General features: G+C 40.0%; 1 protein-coding gene across 4 annotated transcripts in view; it reads right to left on the minus strand.

The window, feature by feature from the left end:
* ANK3 (ankyrin 3) overlaps positions 1-21,272 on the minus strand; it is a 524,774-nt gene that overhangs the window by 122,701 nt on the left and 380,801 nt on the right. For all 4 annotated transcript variants that reach the window (XM_060108675.1, XM_060108669.1, XM_060108681.1 and 1 more), the window contains exons 17-21: positions 17,818-18,015; positions 13,205-13,303; positions 4,592-4,690; positions 4,406-4,504; positions 3,782-3,877 (exon numbers count right to left, since the gene is read on the minus strand). In XM_060108675.1, the coding sequence (XP_059964658.1) occupies positions 3,782-3,877; positions 4,406-4,504; positions 4,592-4,690; positions 13,205-13,303; positions 17,818-18,015 (591 nt within the window). The remainder of the gene's footprint in view (positions 1-3,781; positions 3,878-4,405; positions 4,505-4,591; positions 4,691-13,204; positions 13,304-17,817; positions 18,016-21,272) is intronic.

Genomic DNA, 21,272 nt, shown 5'->3' on the forward strand with positions numbered 1-21,272 from the left:
CCTCCCTTAGTTCATTGCTATACTTCTTCATGGTCTTCATGGATCTGCCACCCCATTCCACTAAAAGTCTTAGCTGAAGATAAGCCAAATGATTGGCAAGAAGCCTGTCTTTATTGCTTGTGCCAAGCCAGCCCCTTCTCGTTTTCCCTTCCTATGTGTATGTTTTAATTTCTAGAATAAATCACAATATTGAGATTCCAATAACTTTTACAATCATGTGTTTGCAGAAAATATTTTAGAGGTAATGCATTTGCAGGATAATTTTAACTGCCACAAAATTTTAAAGAATGGTATACAGTATGACAGAGCAAAGGCTCTACTGAATCTTTTACTTGCTCTTTTGAGGACTTTTCGCCTAGATAGATTGTATCCATCCAAAGAACACTGACAGTATTACTTGTTTGAAAATATTAATGACTTAATATGTTTTCATTTTAAAATGAGTCCTCTTTTAATCTGAGCATATAAAAGACTAATGGTACAAGTCATGTTGAAGTAAAGCATTATTTTGTATTTTTCCCAGCATGTAATACTGTAATTGAACATTTTCAAAAAATAAATATTTTATATTAGAACAGTTTTAGATTTACAGAAAAATTGCGAGGATAGTAGAGACTGTTCACCCAGTTTTCCCTATGATTAACACATATTAGCATGGTACCTTTGTCACAATTCATGAACCAATATTTATTTATTATTATTAATTAAAGTCTATATTTTATTCAGATTTCCTTAGCTTTTGCCAAATATCCTTTTTCAGTTCTAGCATCCCATCCAGGGTACCATGTTATCCTTTGCTGTCAATCTCCTTAGGCTCCTATGGCTAAGTTTCTCAGACTTTCCTTGTTTTTAATGACCTTGACAGTTTTGGGGTGAACTGGTCAGGTATTTTGTAGAATGTCCCTTAATTGAGATTCGTCTCATGTTTTTCTCATTGATTAGACTGGGGTTATATGTTTTGGGGAGGAGGACCACGGTGATAAAATATCATTTTCATTACATCACATCAAGGGCATATCCTGTCAACATGGTTTACCAGGGTTGACGCTGTATTTGGTCATCTGGCTGAAGCAGCGTCGGTCAGCTTTCTCCACTGTAATGTACTCTATTTCCCCTGCTCTCCACACTGTTTTCTTCCGAGGGAAGTTACTATACTCAGACACACTTGAGCAGTGGGGAATCATGATCTACCTCTCGGAGGGGAAAGTATTTTCATAAATTATTTGGAATTCTTTTGCCTGAGAAATCTGCCTCTTCCTCCACAGTTATTCAATCATTTATCCGTATCAGTATGAACTCATGGATATATATTTTATACTTTGCACTATACCCCAAGACTATTTTATTCCTTTTGTTCAAATTGTTCTGGCTTTGGCCACTGGGAAATCAGTGGATTCCCGTGTCCCTTGAACATGTCCCATCATTTTGTGTATGTATGTTTATTTATTTATAGGGAGGGCCTTACTTTTGGGCATTACCAGAGGTTCCAGGCTCATTTTGTATATTTCCTGCCCCAGTTGTAGATTTTGTCATTTCTCCAAGGAGCCCTAGTTCCCTCCATTTTAGAGAATGCTGTTAGAAACCAACATCTGAGTGATAGAAGTACTCTGCTCATTGCTACTGAGGGAATTTTAAACAATGCAATTTAAATAGCTTAATTCGTATCTTTTGGATATCCGCTTCTAGCCACTCAGTTTCTTACTCTGCCATGATTGTAATGTCATCAACTAAAGCATCTTTCTCAGAATTGCCATATCCAACATGGCACTCCTCCCAATTCTTTTTAAGGCTGCTGAAGAACTGACGCCTGCTTAAGGAGACAATGGTTGCTGGGGCTTCCACAACAGGTCTGAACAAAGACCCACCTGCGGGGCGGCTGCACTGTGCTTAGTTAGCTTAAGGGCACACGCCCCACCCTGAATCCCGTCAGTCCTCTCTGAGCTAGATGACAGGCAACTGCAAAGGCAGGGCTGACAAGGTGGTGTCTCAGCTTGAAATAAAGTCTCAAATACCACAGTGCTGGACTAGGTCTTAGGGACTTCAATGGACTCTTTTCTAGTCAATGTGAGCGTTTCATTTGGCGGAAGCCTCATTTACTTCACCAGGCAAACTGGACCTTCCTGTTAGCATGAGTAGTCTTTTCTCTCTGGCAGAAAATCACCTACCAAGTCAGCTGATGATGTTGAGTGAGAAATGGCATGAGTCCCGTGCACATTGTTTCACTAGGAACCGGAGCCCTAAAACCCTTTTCTCTCAGTCCATTTCCTGAGGCTGTAACTTTACTTTCCCTGTCTGTAACTTTATTTTCTCCTAAAGCTCTTTTTGATATCAAAGAAACATTTTGAACTTTCCTAACAGGTGAGAAAATCATTGACATTTAATCAAATAAGATTTATTTTTTGGACTATTATACCATCTTCAAGTCTCTAACATTGAAACCGAAGTTTCACATATTTATTTCAGTGCCTTCAAGTCTTTTATAGCATGGTGACACTTGGTTGTTATTTAATACCTTGTCCTTCTCTCCTTTCCTACTCTCAAGAGAGTTACATGGCATATCTATAAAATTAAGGTTAATAAACATTATTTATTTAAACTCTTTTCTCAAGAATTTAATGATAGATTTTAAGATGATGAAATACTCAAGAGGTATAGGAAAGCAATATGTAGGAATTTATTTCTATTCCAGCTATATCTTAAAGTTAGAAACGTGCCCTGGTTGACAACCATTGCTCTAGTCCATTAAAGCTACTGTTTACTCTTTTGCAAATTACAACATTTCTCTTTTGTGATCAGCAGGCTGAAGTTTTAGTTTCTAAAATCTGTACACAGCCAAATAACTCAACCGGCAGGTAGCAACAGAGTCCTTCAAGCCATGGTGTTCTGTACGAAGCACTGTATATCCAGACTGCAGACATGAACTATGCCTTCTTCGTGTTGGAAGGTGGCATATGAGAAAAGGAAGCACAGCTGCTAATTCCAAGTGTTGCAGAGTCCTAAACTGACACTGTACGGACTCAGTTTCAGGCCTGTGTGTTGAGTCATGCAGTCAGGAATAACTCAAGTAAACCTCTGACATGGGGCAATATCTGCTCTTGATTCCAACGTTACCAAATCCTGATGGAGTTCAAAGGCACCAGACGGGGTTCCAAAGAAGTGATTTATCCTGGAGGCTGGGAGGTTGTAAAAATATGTGGTGCAATAAGACCTCCTAGTAAAGATTTACTTTAAGTTTGAATACAACATCCTATTGTTTTTCCTAGGAAAACTCTAATAGGTGAATGGAAGAGAAGCGAGCGTGGTGGGAAAAACTGATTTGGATCCTACCTCTAATGTTTCTCTAACAAGGCAAAAATATTTTTACAATAATGATGACCATGTACCCATTATCACTTGTGAGTTAAAATATTTTAAAGAACCAACTTAGAGTTTTCATCTTTCTTGCATTGCCAAAGAAGGATGTCAAAACATCTCATTAAAATTTTTTTTATATCAACTTAAAGAAATACATTTAGCTTTTTACGGAACTAAAACCTCTGTAGATTATTGAAAGGTATAACTTTTGAAAAGGTATTTTTAGTGTTTTGAATTTTTCTTCCCATCAGAAATGAGAGTTTTGCTTTGCTGACTGCCATCTAGGAGGTGACAGCATTTGGAAATACGGTGCTTAGTGTCTGAATGGAGGAAAAAAGGTTCATCTCCCCAAAGCCTGGAAAAATCTACAATCTGAGAACTGGCTCTTGGGGTAACGGGGTTACAAGGTCTGGCATCCACTACTCACAGTCGTGGTCACAGTCTCTTCAGTTACCACCTTCAGGGTGTCCACCACTGAGATGTAGCCAAGCCTCCGGGCAATGGCCAGGGCAGTGTTCCCATTCTGGGAAGAGGGAAACATGGACAAGGAATTACAAGTCATTCCACGTGTCTCAGCGCCTGTGTGTTTCCACACATTTGCCTTTACAAACGTAAGGCGAGTGTCTCACCAGTCCTTTCCCATTGTCATACCCAAAACGCTGTTTCATTAAAGACATACTTTGCACAAAACCCACCTAACCTGTCTCTACTCATACAGCAGAGTCTGGGCTGCTACACATGGAATCCGAGAGGCTTTTTAATGTTTTATGTAATCAAGGAAACAAACACGTGCTTATTCTTATGTATGTACTCCCTACTGGGTAGCAGTGGGCTTGTAGTTTTTAAGTGGGAAACATTAATCACATCTCTCTCTCTGGACAACTCAAAACAATACAGTTATTGTCCTTTTCCCTTCATTCTACTGAATGCTCTGTTTATGCCTACTAAACATAGAAAGTCAAAAAGCAACCTTGTCCAGTAAAAATGTAAGAAGACACCAGCACCCAGGCCCAGCTCCCCCCTCATCACTTAGCTGGCCCTTTGCTCTTACCACAGTGAGTTCATTGGGGGAGGCATTGTTCTGAAGCAAGACATTGATTATATGCGTGTGTCCCTGTTGAGCTGCTTGGTGTAATGGCGTATACCCATTCTGTAGAAGGAAGATGGAAGAAAAGACTCTTACTTCCTTGGACACAAGATCAATAACTTGGTAGATACAAAGGAGAAAGGAGTTTACCTTTGTTTTGGCATTCACTTTTGCAGAATGCTGGAGCAGGAAGTTAACAATCTTGATGTTTCCATAGTGGCAGCCCACATGTAGCGGTGTGTATCCCATCTGTAATTATATATATATATATATATATATATATATATATATATATATATATATTTTTTTTTTTTTTTAAAGAAACATCCTAAGTATACTTTCAGTAACAGATATCCTAAATAGAAGCAAAAGTGTTATTTAACCTTTCTTAACGAGGCAGAAAGAGTTTTTTTTTCCCTATATAAAACAAATGTCATTGATAATTCTCAGAGCTAATCTAAGGTATGAATAACAATACCACCTCACATGGAAATAGTTACTAAATATCCCAAAGTGCTCACTCTAGCATTGGCTCATTTTATTCCCATAACAACTTTTTAAGATAGGATGAAAAGATGGAACAACAGACAGCATAGACAGAAGGATCCAGTGGCTTCTTGCAGAGGGTCAAAAGTGTGCTCAATGGACAGACTTGGACTAGCATTTATTCAACACTCTACTCTTTAAAAGCATAAAATTGAGGTTAAAAAATGTGAAGTGGTTAAGTGATCATGAAAGCAGTAGATGATGATCAGAATGCATGACGGAGGTAGGAAGGATAGAAACACTGAAGCAGGAGAGGTTGGTGTGAGTTCAGGAGGTCTGCGATGTATGAACTTGATCTAGGAATAGATGCTCTAGTTAAAGTCTTCTGCCTACCTAGCTAGAGCCCCACACTTTGAAAACCACTCATTTAGACAAAGCAATGGACTGCTTCTCCAATTAATAACCACTGACCCCTGAGGGGCTATAAATTCCATCTATTAAAAAATATATCATGTGTGTACATATGTGTATGTATATATAGATACACACACACACATATATATTCTAGATAATTATTTTTTATAAAAAGGATATTCCAGATATTTTTTCTAGATGGCCATAATGTAACAGACTCCACCACACAATTTCAGCGCCCATGGCCAATCTCTGTTTATGACACTGGCAGCACCAGATCACTGAAAGGGAGAGCACAGACTTTTAATAATATTTCTAAATGGGCATGGGTCAGGGGTCCATGTTTTCAAGTGTCTGCATCTCATATGTGATGGCATTAATGTGTCTTTATGGTGACTCTGTGCTACAGACTGAATATTTGTATCCCCTAAAAGTTGTATGCTGAAACCCTAATCTCAGTGTAATGGTATTTAGAGATGGAACCTTTGGCAGGTAATTTGGTCATGAGGGTGGAGCCCTCATGAATGGGATTAGTGCCCTTATAAGAAGAGAAAGGAGACAGCCTGCCTCTTCTCTTTTCTACCTGCTACCAGCACCTTGATCTTGGACTTCCCAACCTCCAGAATTCTGAGAAATAAAGGTTTGTCCAGGCTATAACATTCTTGTTATAGCAGCCTAAACTAACTAAGACACTCCAGCAAATGGGTGTATTTGAATTTGAAAAGGGGACGTCCAGAACACAGCTGATTGTGGAAGGTGAAGACACCTCAGCAGGGATGTGCTGCCCTAAAGAATTGACTCTGGTTAGATTCTATTCCATGAACTGATAAGTGCAGCCACTGACCAGACCCTGCTGATAAGCTCACCGTAACCACATGTATATGATTCTGACTTAGGACCCCTAAAGCTGCTTCATGCATGATGAAGGGTATCCCATTTTGGGGACCAGAATTCACCTGCCTGCTTTGCAGGGTTCTTTCTTGGTACTGAGGAACTCAGGATACTGTGTTAGGAATCAGAATGCTGCTTAGGGAGGGAGACATGAAAACAGTTTTTTCCTACCAGTTCTCAGTACAATTAGCTTAACTGACTGAAGTAACATTATTCCCAGTGTTAGTGGCAGAGGACTGATCCCAAGCCAAAAGATTATAGAAAATATTTAAAAATTTTAAGTATTAAGGAACTCTTCAAGTTTCCAGTCAACATGCCTAAGCAATGATGCAACAGTTTCCAATGGCTACTGTGCTACTGTATTGATCAGATTTTTAAAAGAAATTGAATTATTCTAAGTACCTTAATGTACAGTTTCTTCTCATCCTCATAGCTTCACTGTCACTCCTAGTAAAACCCTAAGTCATTATAGTGGACTGTTAGGACATGGTTGGTCTGGACCCTGCTCTCCACCTCCCATCTATTACATCTCTGAGCTCGTCTCCTATGAGTCTCTCCCTTGTTCACGCTGCTCTAAGACATTGGTCTTCTTGCTGCTCCACAAATACTACAGTATTTTATTAAAAATACATATGCATGCCAGGAAGATTTAGTTTTCACCCAGAGAAACCAAAATTGGGGCTCCTCCGTTCATTGAGGGTCACAAAGTTCCCACGGTAAATGGCACCTTGCACAAACATGCCCAGAGAGATGTGATTTGGGAAATTCCCTTCAACTAGTGGCAATACATTTTGGAAAGACCAACTCTTCTTTCTTTAATAACTAAGGAACAGTCATAGTTCAGATAACTGAGCAGCCTTTGCTTCCTTTTTTTCACTGTTGTCTACTTATACCATCATTACAAGCTGAAGTTAAGTCATCTTCTTTAGGCAATACTGAAAGGGTGTATTTGTGTAGGAAGAGCAAACAGGTACAGATGGAATATTCAGGCTGCTGTTTCTGATCTGTGGTACCTGAGCATGCGCTCTTACTGAGCAGTAGTTAGGTGCCTCCCTATGCAATATGGTTTGAGAAGGTGGGAGCAGGAAATCCACACTATTTCCTCACCTCCTAAATCTGTGCTCTCTCGAGTCTGTCTTTGGCCTTCCTTGCACTTGGCATAGTCTTCCTCAGTGAATACACCCACTCACAACTACAATTATTCCCTGATTTTATTTCAGTTAAAATTTTTGTTTTCAGGGCTTCCCTGGTGGCGCAGTGGTTGAGAGTCCGCCTGCTGATGCAGAGAACGCGGGTTCGAGCCCTGGTCCGGGAAGATCCCACATGCCGCAGAGTGGCTGGGTCCGTGAGCCATGGCCGCTGAGCCTGCGCGTCCAGAGCCTGTGCTCCGCAACGGGAGAGGCCACAACAGTGAGAGGCCCACGTACCACCAAAAAAAAAAAAAATTTGTTTTCAAATTTTTTATGTTGAGACTATTGTTTTAGGGAATACCTTTCTCTTGTCACATGTTACACTAAATATTACTTAATAATATGGCAGGCTGTAAGATATTTTTATAAATAGCTTTTTCATAAATTTAGTTCAATAAAACTGATTGAGATTGAAAAGTTGCATTTAGTAACAGAGATTTTTCCTTTAGAAAACAAACTCTGAAAATAAACTCTCAGTATCTCATTTCCTGAAGGTGCTACAGTTGAATGTCTTAGCACGCTAAAAAGGGAAAAAAAGTTGAAAACATTTCTCCTGTGATTTTTTTACTTTATTGTTCACCTCCAAAATTAGTGTGGGGTTAAAATGGAAAACAAAACAAAGATCCTCTCAGAAGAGTCAAAGATTATGAAAGTGTATTTCCATAATGATAGAAGAAAAATAAGGCAATTGTCGTCTCCATCCCTAACCCAGCCTATCCCACTTCTGATATCCCTTATAACTTCTTTGACCATTTCTCTTTCTACTGGCACCTTCCTCTTAGCCTACTAACATACTGCCATACTTCCAAACTTGGAAACAATAATCACTCCTTTCAAATATTTCTCTCCTTTCCTGGGTCTATATTCTCTTAAAGCTTCTTGAAAAAAACCCCATTTTTATTCACCATTCCCTTCCATTTTCCCCATATCTCACCATCTCCACTACTCCAGTGAAACTGCCTTCTAATAACCCCAGTGCCACTCCAGTGCACGTGTTTTAGTGCTTTCTCTTCTGTGACACACTCTCCTTGACAGTCTTCAGTTACTTGGCATCCATGTCATATTCTTTCCCAATTTCCCTCCTGCCCTCAGTCAGGCCTTCTTCCTTCCAAATCCTCCATCCACTTTAAAATATCGTTGATCCTAGGGATTTTATCTTTGATTTCCTCCACACTGTTCCTCAACAATCATGTCCACATTCACAACTTCAACTGATACATTTATTCTGACCACGTCCAATTCGGTATCTTTAGTCCAGACACCCCTCCTGTATCCCAGACCAAAACTTTAGTCATTTACTAGCTGTCTCTACCTAGATAGCCCCTAGGTCATGTAAGACTCAACACACCCAATACAGAACTCATGGTGCTCTTTCTCCAACCAGCTTCTTCTCCTTCACTTCCTGTCTTATTGAATGGGACTTGTGATGACCTGGTTACAGAGCCACATCCTTAGATTCATCCTGAATTTCTCACTTTTCCTTAGTCCCTATATACACATGGTCTCAAGTCTTATTGTTTGTAGTTGTTAAGTATTTCTTCAATTTTTCTCTTGTTTACCAACATCCCATCTGCCCCTTATTTGAGGCCTTCTCTATTCTTCATCTGGACCTCAGCAATAGCCTTCCAACGGCCCCTGCTCCAAACTCTTTTACCAACTCATTCTTTGCATTGTCTCCTAGGATCTTTCTAAATCAGATATCTGATCTTATCATCTACTGTTTACAACCTTTCAAGGCCTCCCAGTACAAACAGGATTAAAAACTTAAGTGTGGGGCTTCCCTGGTGGCACAGGGCTTCCCTGGTGCAGTGGTTGAGAGTCCGCCTGCCAATGCAGGGGACACGGGTTCGTGCCCCGGTCCGGGAAGATCCCACATGCCGCGGAGCGGCTGGGCCCATGAGCCATGGCCGCTGAGCCTGCGCGTCCGGAGCCTGTGCTCCGCAATGGGAGAGGCCACAACTGTGAGAGGCCCACGTACCGCAAAAAAAACAAAAAAACAACAAAAAGAAACTTAAGCGTGGCACATCAAGGCCCTCTGAGATCATCTTAATTATCTAGCAGTATCTTGGGGCATGCCCCCAATTTTTTCTCATGTTCCTGTGATGCTGAACCAGCTATAGACCCCTTCTATACTCCCACCTTTGTAAATAATTCAGTTAACGCCAATATCTCTAAATTTATTTATTTATACATGGGGTCAAAATCAGGCTTTGGACCAGCTAGCTATGTTACCTTACATGAGTAATTACTTTTCTGTGCCTCAGTTTCTGTAAAATAGGGATACTAATTTTATCAACCTTATAAGATAGTCATAAGGATTAAACAAATTAATAAGGGTAAATGCTTAGAACAGTATCTGACACAGAGAAAATGAGTAGTAAATTTTGCTATTATTATTACATTTTTATTGTTGTGTCTCCCTCTCTAGACTATGAATTCTGTGAAGACAAGGAACATATCACCCAGGTAAGAATCTAACAACTAGTAAGAGCTCTAGAAACAAATGTGAAATGAGTATGTATCAAATAAACATTTTTCATGATTTTACACACATTAAAGGCAAGCTAATTTAACTATTTACTTGCTAATCAGTACCTCCGAGAATCAGTGCTTTGGTGTGCTTTGGGGTGGTATAAATAAAATGCTTCCAGAGATTATCCTTTTAAAAAGCAAAAGAAGTGGCTTATTTCAGCTGTACGACACTGAGCATTAAACCCTGTGGCCAGCCGCACAATTTAGTCTGAACTGATTTGGTGAACTTCAAATACAAAGTGAGGTGGAGATATGGTGGGTCAGCAGGCCAGTGGGAAGGCTACATGGCTGTTACCAGGATGTTCTGGTGTCTTCCCCACAAGAGACAAGAGCTCCTGATAATTTAATTATTACTATTTTAAAATTGAAGCCAGTGACTCAAATGGTACCATACATTCTACCTGTCGGCTGCTTGGGGATGTCATCTTTACCAGGAAGAATTTGGAAGCTCATGGGATACAATCAACTCCTTATTTACAAGGCTAGGAAGCAAATCCAAGCAACCCATCTCTTTGCACTCTTGCTCTACTCAACTATGGGACAATCATAGCCTCATTTCTTTTTGGTGCTGTGATCTTTGCTGAGAAGAAAAAGGATGAGAAATTTTTTTTAAGAGACAGAGAGATGCTTTCTGAACTACATCACTTGTAAAGGGCAGGAAAAGGTACATGCTTCAGAAATATTATACTGAGTACAAAAATGATTACACACTGTGACCTGAGTTGGACAGGGTTAGGAGAAAACCCTGGTGGAGACCCGATACTCTTTTTTGTTTGTTTGTTTTTGCGGTACACGGCCCTCTCACTGTTGTGGCCTCTCCCGTTGCGGAGCACAGGCTCCGGACGCACAAGCTCAGCGGCCATAGCTCATGGGCCCAGCCGCTCTGCGGCATGTGGGATTCTCCCGGACCGGAGCACGAACCTGTGTCCCCTGCATCGGCAGGCGGAGTCTCAACCACTGCGCCACCAGGGAAGCCCGAGACCCAATACTCTTAAACCGTGGGGTTGCTTTGGCAAATCTAGAACAGAAGGTTCATGGCACCATTTCTTCTCCTCTCAACCTGCCCTTGAGAATCACTGCCTTAATCCCTGACTGAATTTTGGTGGTGTATATGTTGGATGTGTTGAGATAAAAAGTACTGAGAAACAGAACTCTGTTATTGCCTTCTCAAGTTTTTAATTTATAAAGGGAGAGGGAACCAAATAAAATGTTTATAAGTCTGTGTGTGTATGTGTGTGTGTGTCAATAGAACAACACAGGGTGAATCTATTTACCATGAAGTTGCAAATTTCTATAGATTTCTTTTCTTTTTTTTTTTTTTTTTTTTTGCGGTACGCGGGCCTCTCACTGTTGTGGCCTCTCCCATTGTAGAGCACAGGCTCCGGACACACAGGCTCAGTGGCCATGGCTCACGGGCCCAGCCGCTCCGTGGCATGTGGGATCTTCCCAGACCGGGGCACGAACCTGTGTCCCCTGCATCGGCAGGCGGACTCTCAACCACTGCGCCACCAGGGAAGCCCTAAAGATTTCTCTTCTGATGAAAGTGTACAAGCACAGTAAAGAATATAAGCTAAATCCAGTCTGAGCTTTTCAGATTGAAAAATGCTTGTATTTTCATGGAAAGTAACAAGAAACCATTCAGTCACTACTGTTGCCTTTACTGGTTTCTTTGTTAAACATTCAGCTATCTAGGAAGGCATTCAGGGCTAAGGGGTTCTTTTAGAATGAAAAATTTGGAAAGAAACAGAATAGAGAGAACTGGGCACTTAGGCTATCAAAGAGGCCATGGGGACTTGAAGGGCACGATGCATTTCAGAAATGGGAGTGAGGGAGGCTACCTGGGTCACAGCTCTATCTAGGACTATCTCAGCCAGGGACCCTTATATGTGCTTCACTATTTTAATACAGAGTTTAAAAAGCATACAGGATCTTGCCTGGTCACATCTCTTTTGGACAGATTCTTTCTAATAGAACGCAGTATGGGTGGAGAAGCCACAGCCCTAGAGAGTCAGAACACTGTGCAAAGGGTGTAGTCTACTCAGGGCTGCTTCCTGTGCTCGTCCCGTAAATCCAGCCTGATTCTGATGTCTGCAATACTTTTTTACCTGGCTAATTCCTGGTGACCCTTCTATGTTACTAATATCTTCAATATCTGTCCACACACCTCAGAATCCATCTATATTATACACAAAAATGTTCGTATTCACAGTATAATAGTTAACAAGTATTCATTTTTGTGTCAAAAATGTGACACACAGAAACAAAGTTACATTTTGAAGTAGATACAAGTTTGATGTGAAGAGTAACAAAATTAAGTGCTGAAATAAAATATTCAGAGAAAGACTGATATTAAGTCCTATCTTTGATGATGACACAAAACATCCGTTTGTCTTATGTGAGTTTGAAATGGTGGCATTCTATGAGATTAATCAGAAATTTCTTTTTGAAAAGATAACTATTTTGGCTGAGAGAGGGAAGGAGTTGCTAGCGATCATATACACCATAAGAAATTTAGCAAGTGAGTAGTAGTTGAATAAAACTTAATGTATCCTCTTCCATAGACTATACCTGAACAAAGTTAGAAGTCATCAATTACTGACAAATTTTTTTTGTATGCATTTCTTAAAACTCAGTCACAAAAATTAAAAAAGGTACAAGCCTTCACACTCTGCCCTTGATGGGCAGATGTGTTGTAACAAGGATTAATAAATTGCATTAACACAGGAGGCAGCAATATGCAGCTACATAAAGTATTCAGGCCAGTAAAGGTAAAAGCACCTGGGAGGGCTTCCCTGGTGGCGCAGTGGTTGAGAATCTGCCTGCTAATGCAGGGGACACGGGTTCGAGCCCTGGTCTGGGAGGATCCCACATGCTGCAGAGCAACTAGACCTGTGAGCCACAGCTACTGAGCCTGCGCGTCTGGAGCCTGTGCTCCACAACAACAGAGGCCGCGATGGTGAGAGGCCCACGCACCGCGATGAAGAGTGGCCCCTGCTTGCCACAACTAGAGAAAGCCCTTGCACAGAAACGAAGACCCAACACAGCCATAAATAAAAATAAATAAATTAAAAAAAAAAAGGCACCTGGGACACCACAACCAGAGACACTGGTGTCCCTTGTACAGATACACGTTTGAAATACTGAGTATAAAAGATATGATGGAAGATTTATTTTTCCCCCTAGAAAACTGTACTTCTTCCATACAAGGAGTCACAATGACACTCTGGATGGGCACAGTCTTTTTGTGTACCTTTGTCTGGACGTCCACGTGTGCCCCCTGGTTTGCTAGGACTTCGGCCACATTCACTCTATCTTCTTGAGCAGCCAAATGGAGTGGGGTCAGGCCACTCTGCAAAAGATGAAAGCGGTCATCTTACAGGAGGGATGGAGGACACACAGGCGTGCTGGAGAAACAATTGAGGACTTCAAGAAGAGTAAGTCTACAATTTCTATGTTTAAAAAAATCTATGGAATAAGTTTATATACTAGCATGTGACAACACGGTTATCTGCAGGCTTAATGAAAAATTTCAAACATCCTCAAAAATGGAGGGAATGGGCTGAACGTCGTGTACTGATCACAGATGCAGCAATTATTAAGGTTTTCCTACGTTTGCTTCACCAGCCCTACTTCCTGTTTGTTCTTTGCTTTGCGGAAGTATTTTAAAGCAAATCCCAGACATTATATCATTTTCCTCTTATGTACTTCAGTGTTCACTTTTTAAAAATAAGTCTCTTTATTTTTTTACAAAATTATGCAAGAATTCTAACACACTACCAATGCATTACTAGCTTTAGAAAAATTTTTTAAAAGAAAAACTGTTTATAAATTGAATACTGACATATGATGATACCATTTTCTCCATTAAATATTAATACCCAAGGCTGACAAATGTTTCCTCTATGTTGCTTCTGGGTAGGAAAAATGGTCTGTGAAATGTAATATAAATGCTGTCCCACGAGAATGTAATATGAAGGCTATCTCATGAAAATTTCCAGGTCATTTAATGAGACTAGATACTTGAAATTGACTCTACCACAGAATGGACAGGCTCTGTGGTTATCCCAATGGCCAAGAAAAGAATCACTAAGACTGCACCCTGGTTTAAAAGTCCTCTGTAGCTGTATTTTTCATAAATAACATTTAAGAGAAAGTAAGCTGGTATAAGTGGGTCCAGATTCTTTTCTTTCATCCATTATAAGCACACAAGTTAATGTCTTGAGTTCTAACGGCCTTCTTTCTCCTCCTCCGCATCTGTGTAGCAAGGCCATCCACCTGTCCTATTTGTCAGAGGAAAGGCGTGAACCAAAAGCAGCATCAGGAAGGGCACAGAACTCTCGAGATGCTGAACAGTATTTATTTAGGGGTTGCTATTCCATCAAACTAATGACAGGACTCAGGAAGAGTCATTCACTCTTGACTTTCTAATACTGTTTACAGACTTTTGGAAAGAAGCTCACCCAGACTGAATAAAAGAGGAAATAGGAAAAGGAGGACTGGTGCCTTCACTTGAAATCCAAGAAAAATAAGCCTGGGGCTGAAACTGGCACCACCCAAACACTGACATAATCATAGAACAGTGTTCCACGTTCCACTTTAGAGGCAACAGATATTTGCAGCTGTAACATTCTGTAAAAGTGTCACAATCCCCTATTCTAAGTTTGAGACTTGCCAAACCTTCTGAAGAACTTTACTGAGTGGTTCTCAGCACAGCTGGGGGAATATACTGTGGCTGGTGCCCTACTTTCTCGCGTTCCCCCGTGGACATTCATGCTGCCCACTGAACCTTTGGCCTGGAGTCACCTCCAGCTTTCCTGGGCTTCCCTCTCTCTCCCCTGGTCTCGAAAAAGGCTTCATTGTTATTATTTACGTGCGAACCACCTACGTGCTCACTTCTGTCGAGAGCATCATAATCCTGCATTTAAACTCTTTTCTTGTCTGTATTCCTCAAACCACTGTGAGCTTCTTGAGGCATCTACTGTGCCTTTAATCCTTGTATAACCAGTCGAGTATCTAGCGTTTAATCCACCCACTAATCGACTGAGTCAGAGGAAAAAGCAAGCATCTTTTGGTAAAATAGTATAAATTAAATAAAGAAAAAATTATTTTTACACTCATGATTTAAAAAACAAAATGTGATGGTTAAAGCAGCCCTGTGTGAGTTCAGAAGTTATCTATTAACCTTTTATAAAGGTTTTGAGCATGGCTCATTTAAAAAATGGCATGTATGGGGCACAGAGAGAATACCACCAACTTGGAATAGCAACAGCTCTGCTTTGTATTCTATTAGCTGTGTAAAGAAATATAGCTACTTGTGGTCTGCAAAATTTGTGTGGGAAAGTGGGAACGTCAAAAGCAAAATTGCATCAGATCAAACACTAGTACTTCGGCAGGAACTTAGGTTCGTGGGCTCTTTTTCTTAAAAATTCTGGGAACTGCTGGTGAATAGCAGGAAAAGAAATAAGTGAAAACAATAAAGTGTTTGGTTCAATAATACTTTTCACGAAAGCTAAATCTTTCTTTTAATATTCATTGTTTAGCAAGGAAATAAAGTCTAGTGTGAAATGGGGAAGGGGGATGGGGAAGCGGGAAGGGGTGGAGAGAGAGTAACTGATGTTTAAAACTCTGGCAGCTTAGGAAAAATGGACCAAAAACCTGTCAGAGTCCTTATTGAATAGAGCTCTGCTGATTTTCTGTTTTCACACTGGAACTTATTTAATACTTGATACAGAAAATGACTACTGAGAAAGAAAGCAAAGGCTTACAAATGCCTTCTTATTAGACCATTTCTAGGTACTGTGAAGTTCTTGAAAGTTCCTTAAGTACAGTGTGCTAATGGGAATTTCCTTGGTGATATATTTGCTTATGTAGAGTTTGTTCAGGAAGGTGGCTGGACATTTCCAGGCTTCCTTGGTTTCCTATGTCTTTTGGTCCTCAGAATTCCCTTGGCTGATCTCCCTCTAGTCTACCAAAGTAGACACTGAGAAATTCTTTCTGAAGTGTTCTCAGCCTAATTAAAAAAAAAATGATTTTAAGGTGAATTCAAGGCTAAATATGTATATTGCCATTGGTTAGCTAAAGGAATTTAAAGGAAAAAAATGTTTATTACACAGTACTTTGGTGTCAAACCTATAAAAATGTTCACCTGTTAACCAATTGTTCAGGTTTGTATTGTCTCTGGGAGAATTAATGAGATATAATATTCTGGGCTCCTAAGAAAATATACACTAATGGATGCCAGAATGTGCTTCAATTTGAGAAGGCCACGTCCTCCATCTCATTAAGACAGGTTGAATTTTGCAGCAAACTATTATAAGGCTGGTCTATATATTAGTATATGAACCTCAGAAATTCAACAGCTCAAACAAATCCTGATTATAATGACTATTTGAAATTGCTTCGTGATTCCTGTTAATGCTGAGGCATACATTCCAAAGGAATGTTTAAAAAGAAAGATACGAGAAAAGCAAATCAGTACACGAGAAAAAAGAATGAAAACTGTGTTTGGTTTGCAATGATCACAAAGGATTTTCAAGATACTAAAACTGAAAAGAGGTTTTCCTATTCTCTTACGTATGTCTTTTGGTTTATAGAATTTGTTAAATTACCACCTTGGGAAATCAGATTAGTGCAGAGTAAACTTTTCCCCAAACTGTGAAAAGTCTAAAATTAAGACAACTATTCTTTTTCTACTTAGAAGAAGGTGCTGAATGTTAGTTCATCTTCCTGACATCTGGGAAGTAAATACTGTTGTCTTTGTTTATTAGAGAATGAAACTGAGGCTCAGAGATGTCACATAACTTGTCCAATCAAGTTACACGTCGAGTAGGAGTCAGATTTAGGATTCATACCTAGGAAATTCAAAACCTCTGTGATTACAAAACACAGGCCACATATATTAAAATATTTAAACTACTTATTATTCATTGCCATAAAACTACTGCTATCTTGAAATTCTACTCCAACATCTGAGCTATGGCTGAGAAATGTCACAGGTGTGCCATCACCATCCTGTAGAGGAGAAGCTAAATAACAGGGAGCTTGGATTATCAGGAATTTGGGGACACTCTTGCAGGTTTTTTTAAATCTGAAGACTAAGGAATATCTGTCTTGTATTTTGGGCACATCTCAGACTCAGGTATTAATAAGCAGGTCAGCAAACCCAAATTCTCTGCTATAAACAGTGGAGGCAGTGACCTCCTTAACATGTCTCTGGGTAACTGTGGGCTGGACTTTCACAAAGCTCTTCACTAACCATGGGGATGTCGAATGTGAGGTCAGGGGAGTTTGAAGACTTCTGGGAACAGAGACTTAAAAAGTTCCCTGGCACTGCCAATTTACGTACAGAGACTAACCTTTTGATCTATGGAGTAAGACAGCTACTCTAAATTTCTGTTATTAAAATGAACTCTCTGAAGGCAGACCTGTTTCCAGTTTCTTTTTGTAACCTAGGACTTAAAACTGGGACAGGCAGTAGGTATCCCCCAAATGTCTGTGGCAGAGATCAACTTACAACTTTTTATTTACAACCTACAACTTCTTATTTACTATGTTCTGGTTGCCCTTTGACTTTACATTATAACAAAACTTCATATTACTAGAACAATTTTGTGGACCTCATTTTTATGGCTCTACGTTACTCACCAGTATGACTTTGCAGTTATTGACTTAACATTCTCTTATTGTTTAAACAGATTTTTTTCATGTTTTCCCTATGATAAATAACATTTTGGTACATACTTTTGTGCATACTACACTTTGCACTTTCTATTTGACCTGAATTTTTCATGACTTCTTAGTGATCTTTTGAAGGTGAGGTTTTGTTGCGCTGTATGCTTTGCAGAGGGAAAAAAAAAAGGTTACCTTATTGCTCAAGTTCACATTAGCATTTCTGCTGAGGAGCAGTGACACCATGTCCACATGTCCTTCCTGAGCTGCAAGATGGACAGAAGCAATTCCTTGCCGGGTAACTGCGTTTGCATCAGCACCATATTCCAGCAGAGTTGTTGCTATGTCCATCTGGTTCTTTTTGGCAGCAATGTGCAGTGGTGTATAACCATTCTGTCAACAGAAATCACTTGGTCACATGCCCAGTCACAAGATAAAAATGTGTGCAGTGCATTTTCAAATAGTATGCTTATCTTTCTAGTGATTTTCTTTGATGGTTTAAAAAAATCATTAGCAAGTAAGCCAACACGGAGAAATCAAGAAGTGCTATTAACATAGTGCCCTCATATCTCCCACATCCCTAAATAGGGAAAACATACTATAGAGAGTTTAATGCAAAAGAGTCAGGGTACCAGTGGTTTTACAAATGGATGGTACCACTCCCTAGCACAGGTAGTTGTGTTAGTAGGTGCTCAATAATTACTTGCCTTATATATCAGGAATGAGAGGAAACCCAACTAGGAAACAAACAAATGGTACCACCGGGGCAGGTTCAGAGCCATTATTCAACCTTTAAAATCCCTTTACTAGCCTATTGCTTACAAGTTGAAATTTTTAATTTTCATGGTTGTCAAGATACTGTAATCTACTCCCATTTGCCATTCTGATTGCCTCTTTTATGAAACTCCAGTCATGCTTCAGCTAGACTGGTCCCCAAACAACATATGGCTCATGTTTCTGTCTTGCCTTACTCTACCAAGAATGCTTTTCTCCAACATGCCCTTGGGACCAGCATCTTTCATTTGAAGGTTCAGCTCAAGGGTCACACTCCCATGAAGTGTTTTACCTCCCCTTCCACTCTTATACCTGCCCCTCACTTGGCTGACTCCAGTTAAAATCCCGGAGATGTTTAGTGGCACTCTTCTGCATATATCTGTCTCCTCCTACTAAAATGCAGATTTGTTAAGGGCAAGTATTGTGCCACATTTGTCTTTGTATCTCTAGAGCCTGGCAATGACTGGCAAATCCTTAGATTTGAGTCAAGCTTACTAGAGCTTTCAGAACATTCTGGGATCCTTCTCTTGGTTGATTTCTGAGGCTCAGAGGTGGAAGGAACCAAAATTCCTTTGACAAATTGTTAATAATCTGCTTCAGGAGCCCTCAGAGTCCTCTGTCCTAAGAAAAAAGGTCCCCCTGCCTTAGGGAGCCCTGTCCTGACTCACAGTCATTTAAGAGGAATACAAGATTACATTTTGACATGGGCCTGAATCTAATTACATAAAAAATGCCAATGAAAAGCTAGAATTTTTTTTTTTTTTGGTATAGACAAGAGGATTTAGAGAAAGAAAATAGAAAGAAAAAAGAATAATTCGAGTTTATAAAATACAAATAGGATTTATATTTGGGAATATGATCCAAATCTGGACAACAGATCAGTCTCAATCTTTCCAAGCCATAAGGATGGGTCAGAAACAACTCAGAGGGCAGTGGGGGGCTACCGGTCGACCAGCCTACTGTAATTAACCCTCATGTTTATGTCAGTGGTATGTTCTACTGTGACAGCATTGCTCACTTGACAAACATTCTTTCTATAATTGATTCTAGAAGATTTAAGGTTGCTGGATATCAACTGAAGAAAGTGGAAATGCCACTTCCAGACTCTTCTGAAACCAGCCTCTGCTGAACAGGATGGGCCAGGGTAGAAGATTTTATGCTCCTATTTTTAGTTTCGACCTATTGCCATCTGGAAACCCCAGCTGACCTCAGAAGCATTTGGCCCTCTGCTCAGACACACCCTAAAGAGATCGTCTTCAGAGCCTAATGCAGATCTTTGGATTGAGCCCAACTCTACAGTGAGTGACAGGACGGGGTGAGCTGTTTTACTACCATCCCCACCCCTGAATAAAAGGGAAAATTCACAAAGCAGTGCTAGGAAACCTGATTAGTCAAGACTCTTAACACGAGCTAATTAGAGTGGTAAAGGCAAGATAAAGTCAGAGCGCAGCTTCTAATCATGCATCTTATCAGTCAGTAACTTCTCGACCTCTAGAGGTAAGTCATTATCCCCTGAGATGTGACAATCCTCTTGATTACTTTTAATTCCACCAAGAAATCATTGATTCTTAAAAAACAGAGAAGCTCTGACATCAGTGTAATGCATGCCAATTCCAGACAAGTTACTCATTATTACTGAGGGGTTTATTCTGAGCTCCTTACCTGAGATACAAAGGAAAGTATAATGCAAGGGAAAAACAATTTAGGGTATTATTTTAGAATGGCTAGTTCATCTCAGAAAGACTTAAGAAATATTTCGAATAATAAACAAGTAGTTTATCTTGAGACCTATAATAAAATTTTCTAAATTTCCGAACCTCTTTCTAATTTCTAGAAAGTTAACGGATTCTTACTTGCCATACTAAAGGAGACAGATACATTTATCAGAAGAGACATAAAATAGTGAGAGATTGCACTAGAGAATAATCTCAATCAATACTTTTTTCCTCTTGATGTAGAGGACAAAGTGCATGCCATGTGTCCTTTTGCATTTCAAGATTAAAAACAAGAGCAGATGTAATTTGAAATTATTAAAGGTAATATATTTACACTGTACTTTATATTTTCCCCCCAAACCTTCACAATCTCTACTGATCCCTGCCAACAGACACTGTACAGCTTATGAAAGAGAAACCTGACAAATAGTAAGTTAAGGCTCACTAACCCTTCCACAAACTGTGCCCAGGTTATTCCTGAACTCAAGCCAATCCTCTTTCCAGCACAGTGTCCTGCCTCAGGAAATAGATCTGGCTAAAATGGATTAGAGAAGCCCATCTAGTCTTTCAGCACCCTCCTTCCTCTTCCATTAGCTAAGTCACATCGTGTTTCTAGGGCACACGTGGGTAAAAAAATATGCCCGCAATTCTACAAAAGGGAAGAAAGGGCAACAAGAAAGCATCATGTATTCCAAGAAGCAATCATGTGAATAAGGAAGAGGTAGCATGGAAGGCACGGCTGTCTCTCATATCCACAGGCATGCTTAGCTCTGTTCAGTTTTTGTCCCTCCTTTCTCACCACTACCTGAATTCAGAAATGCTGTAGCCTCCCTAGAGGAAAGAAGGTTATTTGCCTACCCTATATCCATTTTCCTTCCTTCCTTAATAAAAGAACCTTTGGTGTTGTGCCCTGCTTAAAACTACATTTCCCAGCTTCCCTTGCAGAAAGAAGTGGCCAATGAGATGTAAGGAGAAATGGCTGGGTGGAGCTTCTGGCAATGCCCTGCTGTCGGACTTTCTTTCTTCTTCTTCCTCTTTTTTATTTTTATTCTTTAACGTTGTGTTTTCTCAATCCATCCTACTGGTGATTAGGGTACTTAATACCACGTTATGAGGGCACATTTATCAGTCTGCTTTTCATATATTACTCTTCTACCTTCT

Source organism: Mesoplodon densirostris, chromosome 1, assembly GCF_025265405.1.
Source record: "Mesoplodon densirostris isolate mMesDen1 chromosome 1, mMesDen1 primary haplotype, whole genome shotgun sequence".
NCBI classification, from domain to species: Eukaryota; Metazoa; Chordata; class Mammalia; order Artiodactyla; family Ziphiidae; genus Mesoplodon; species Mesoplodon densirostris.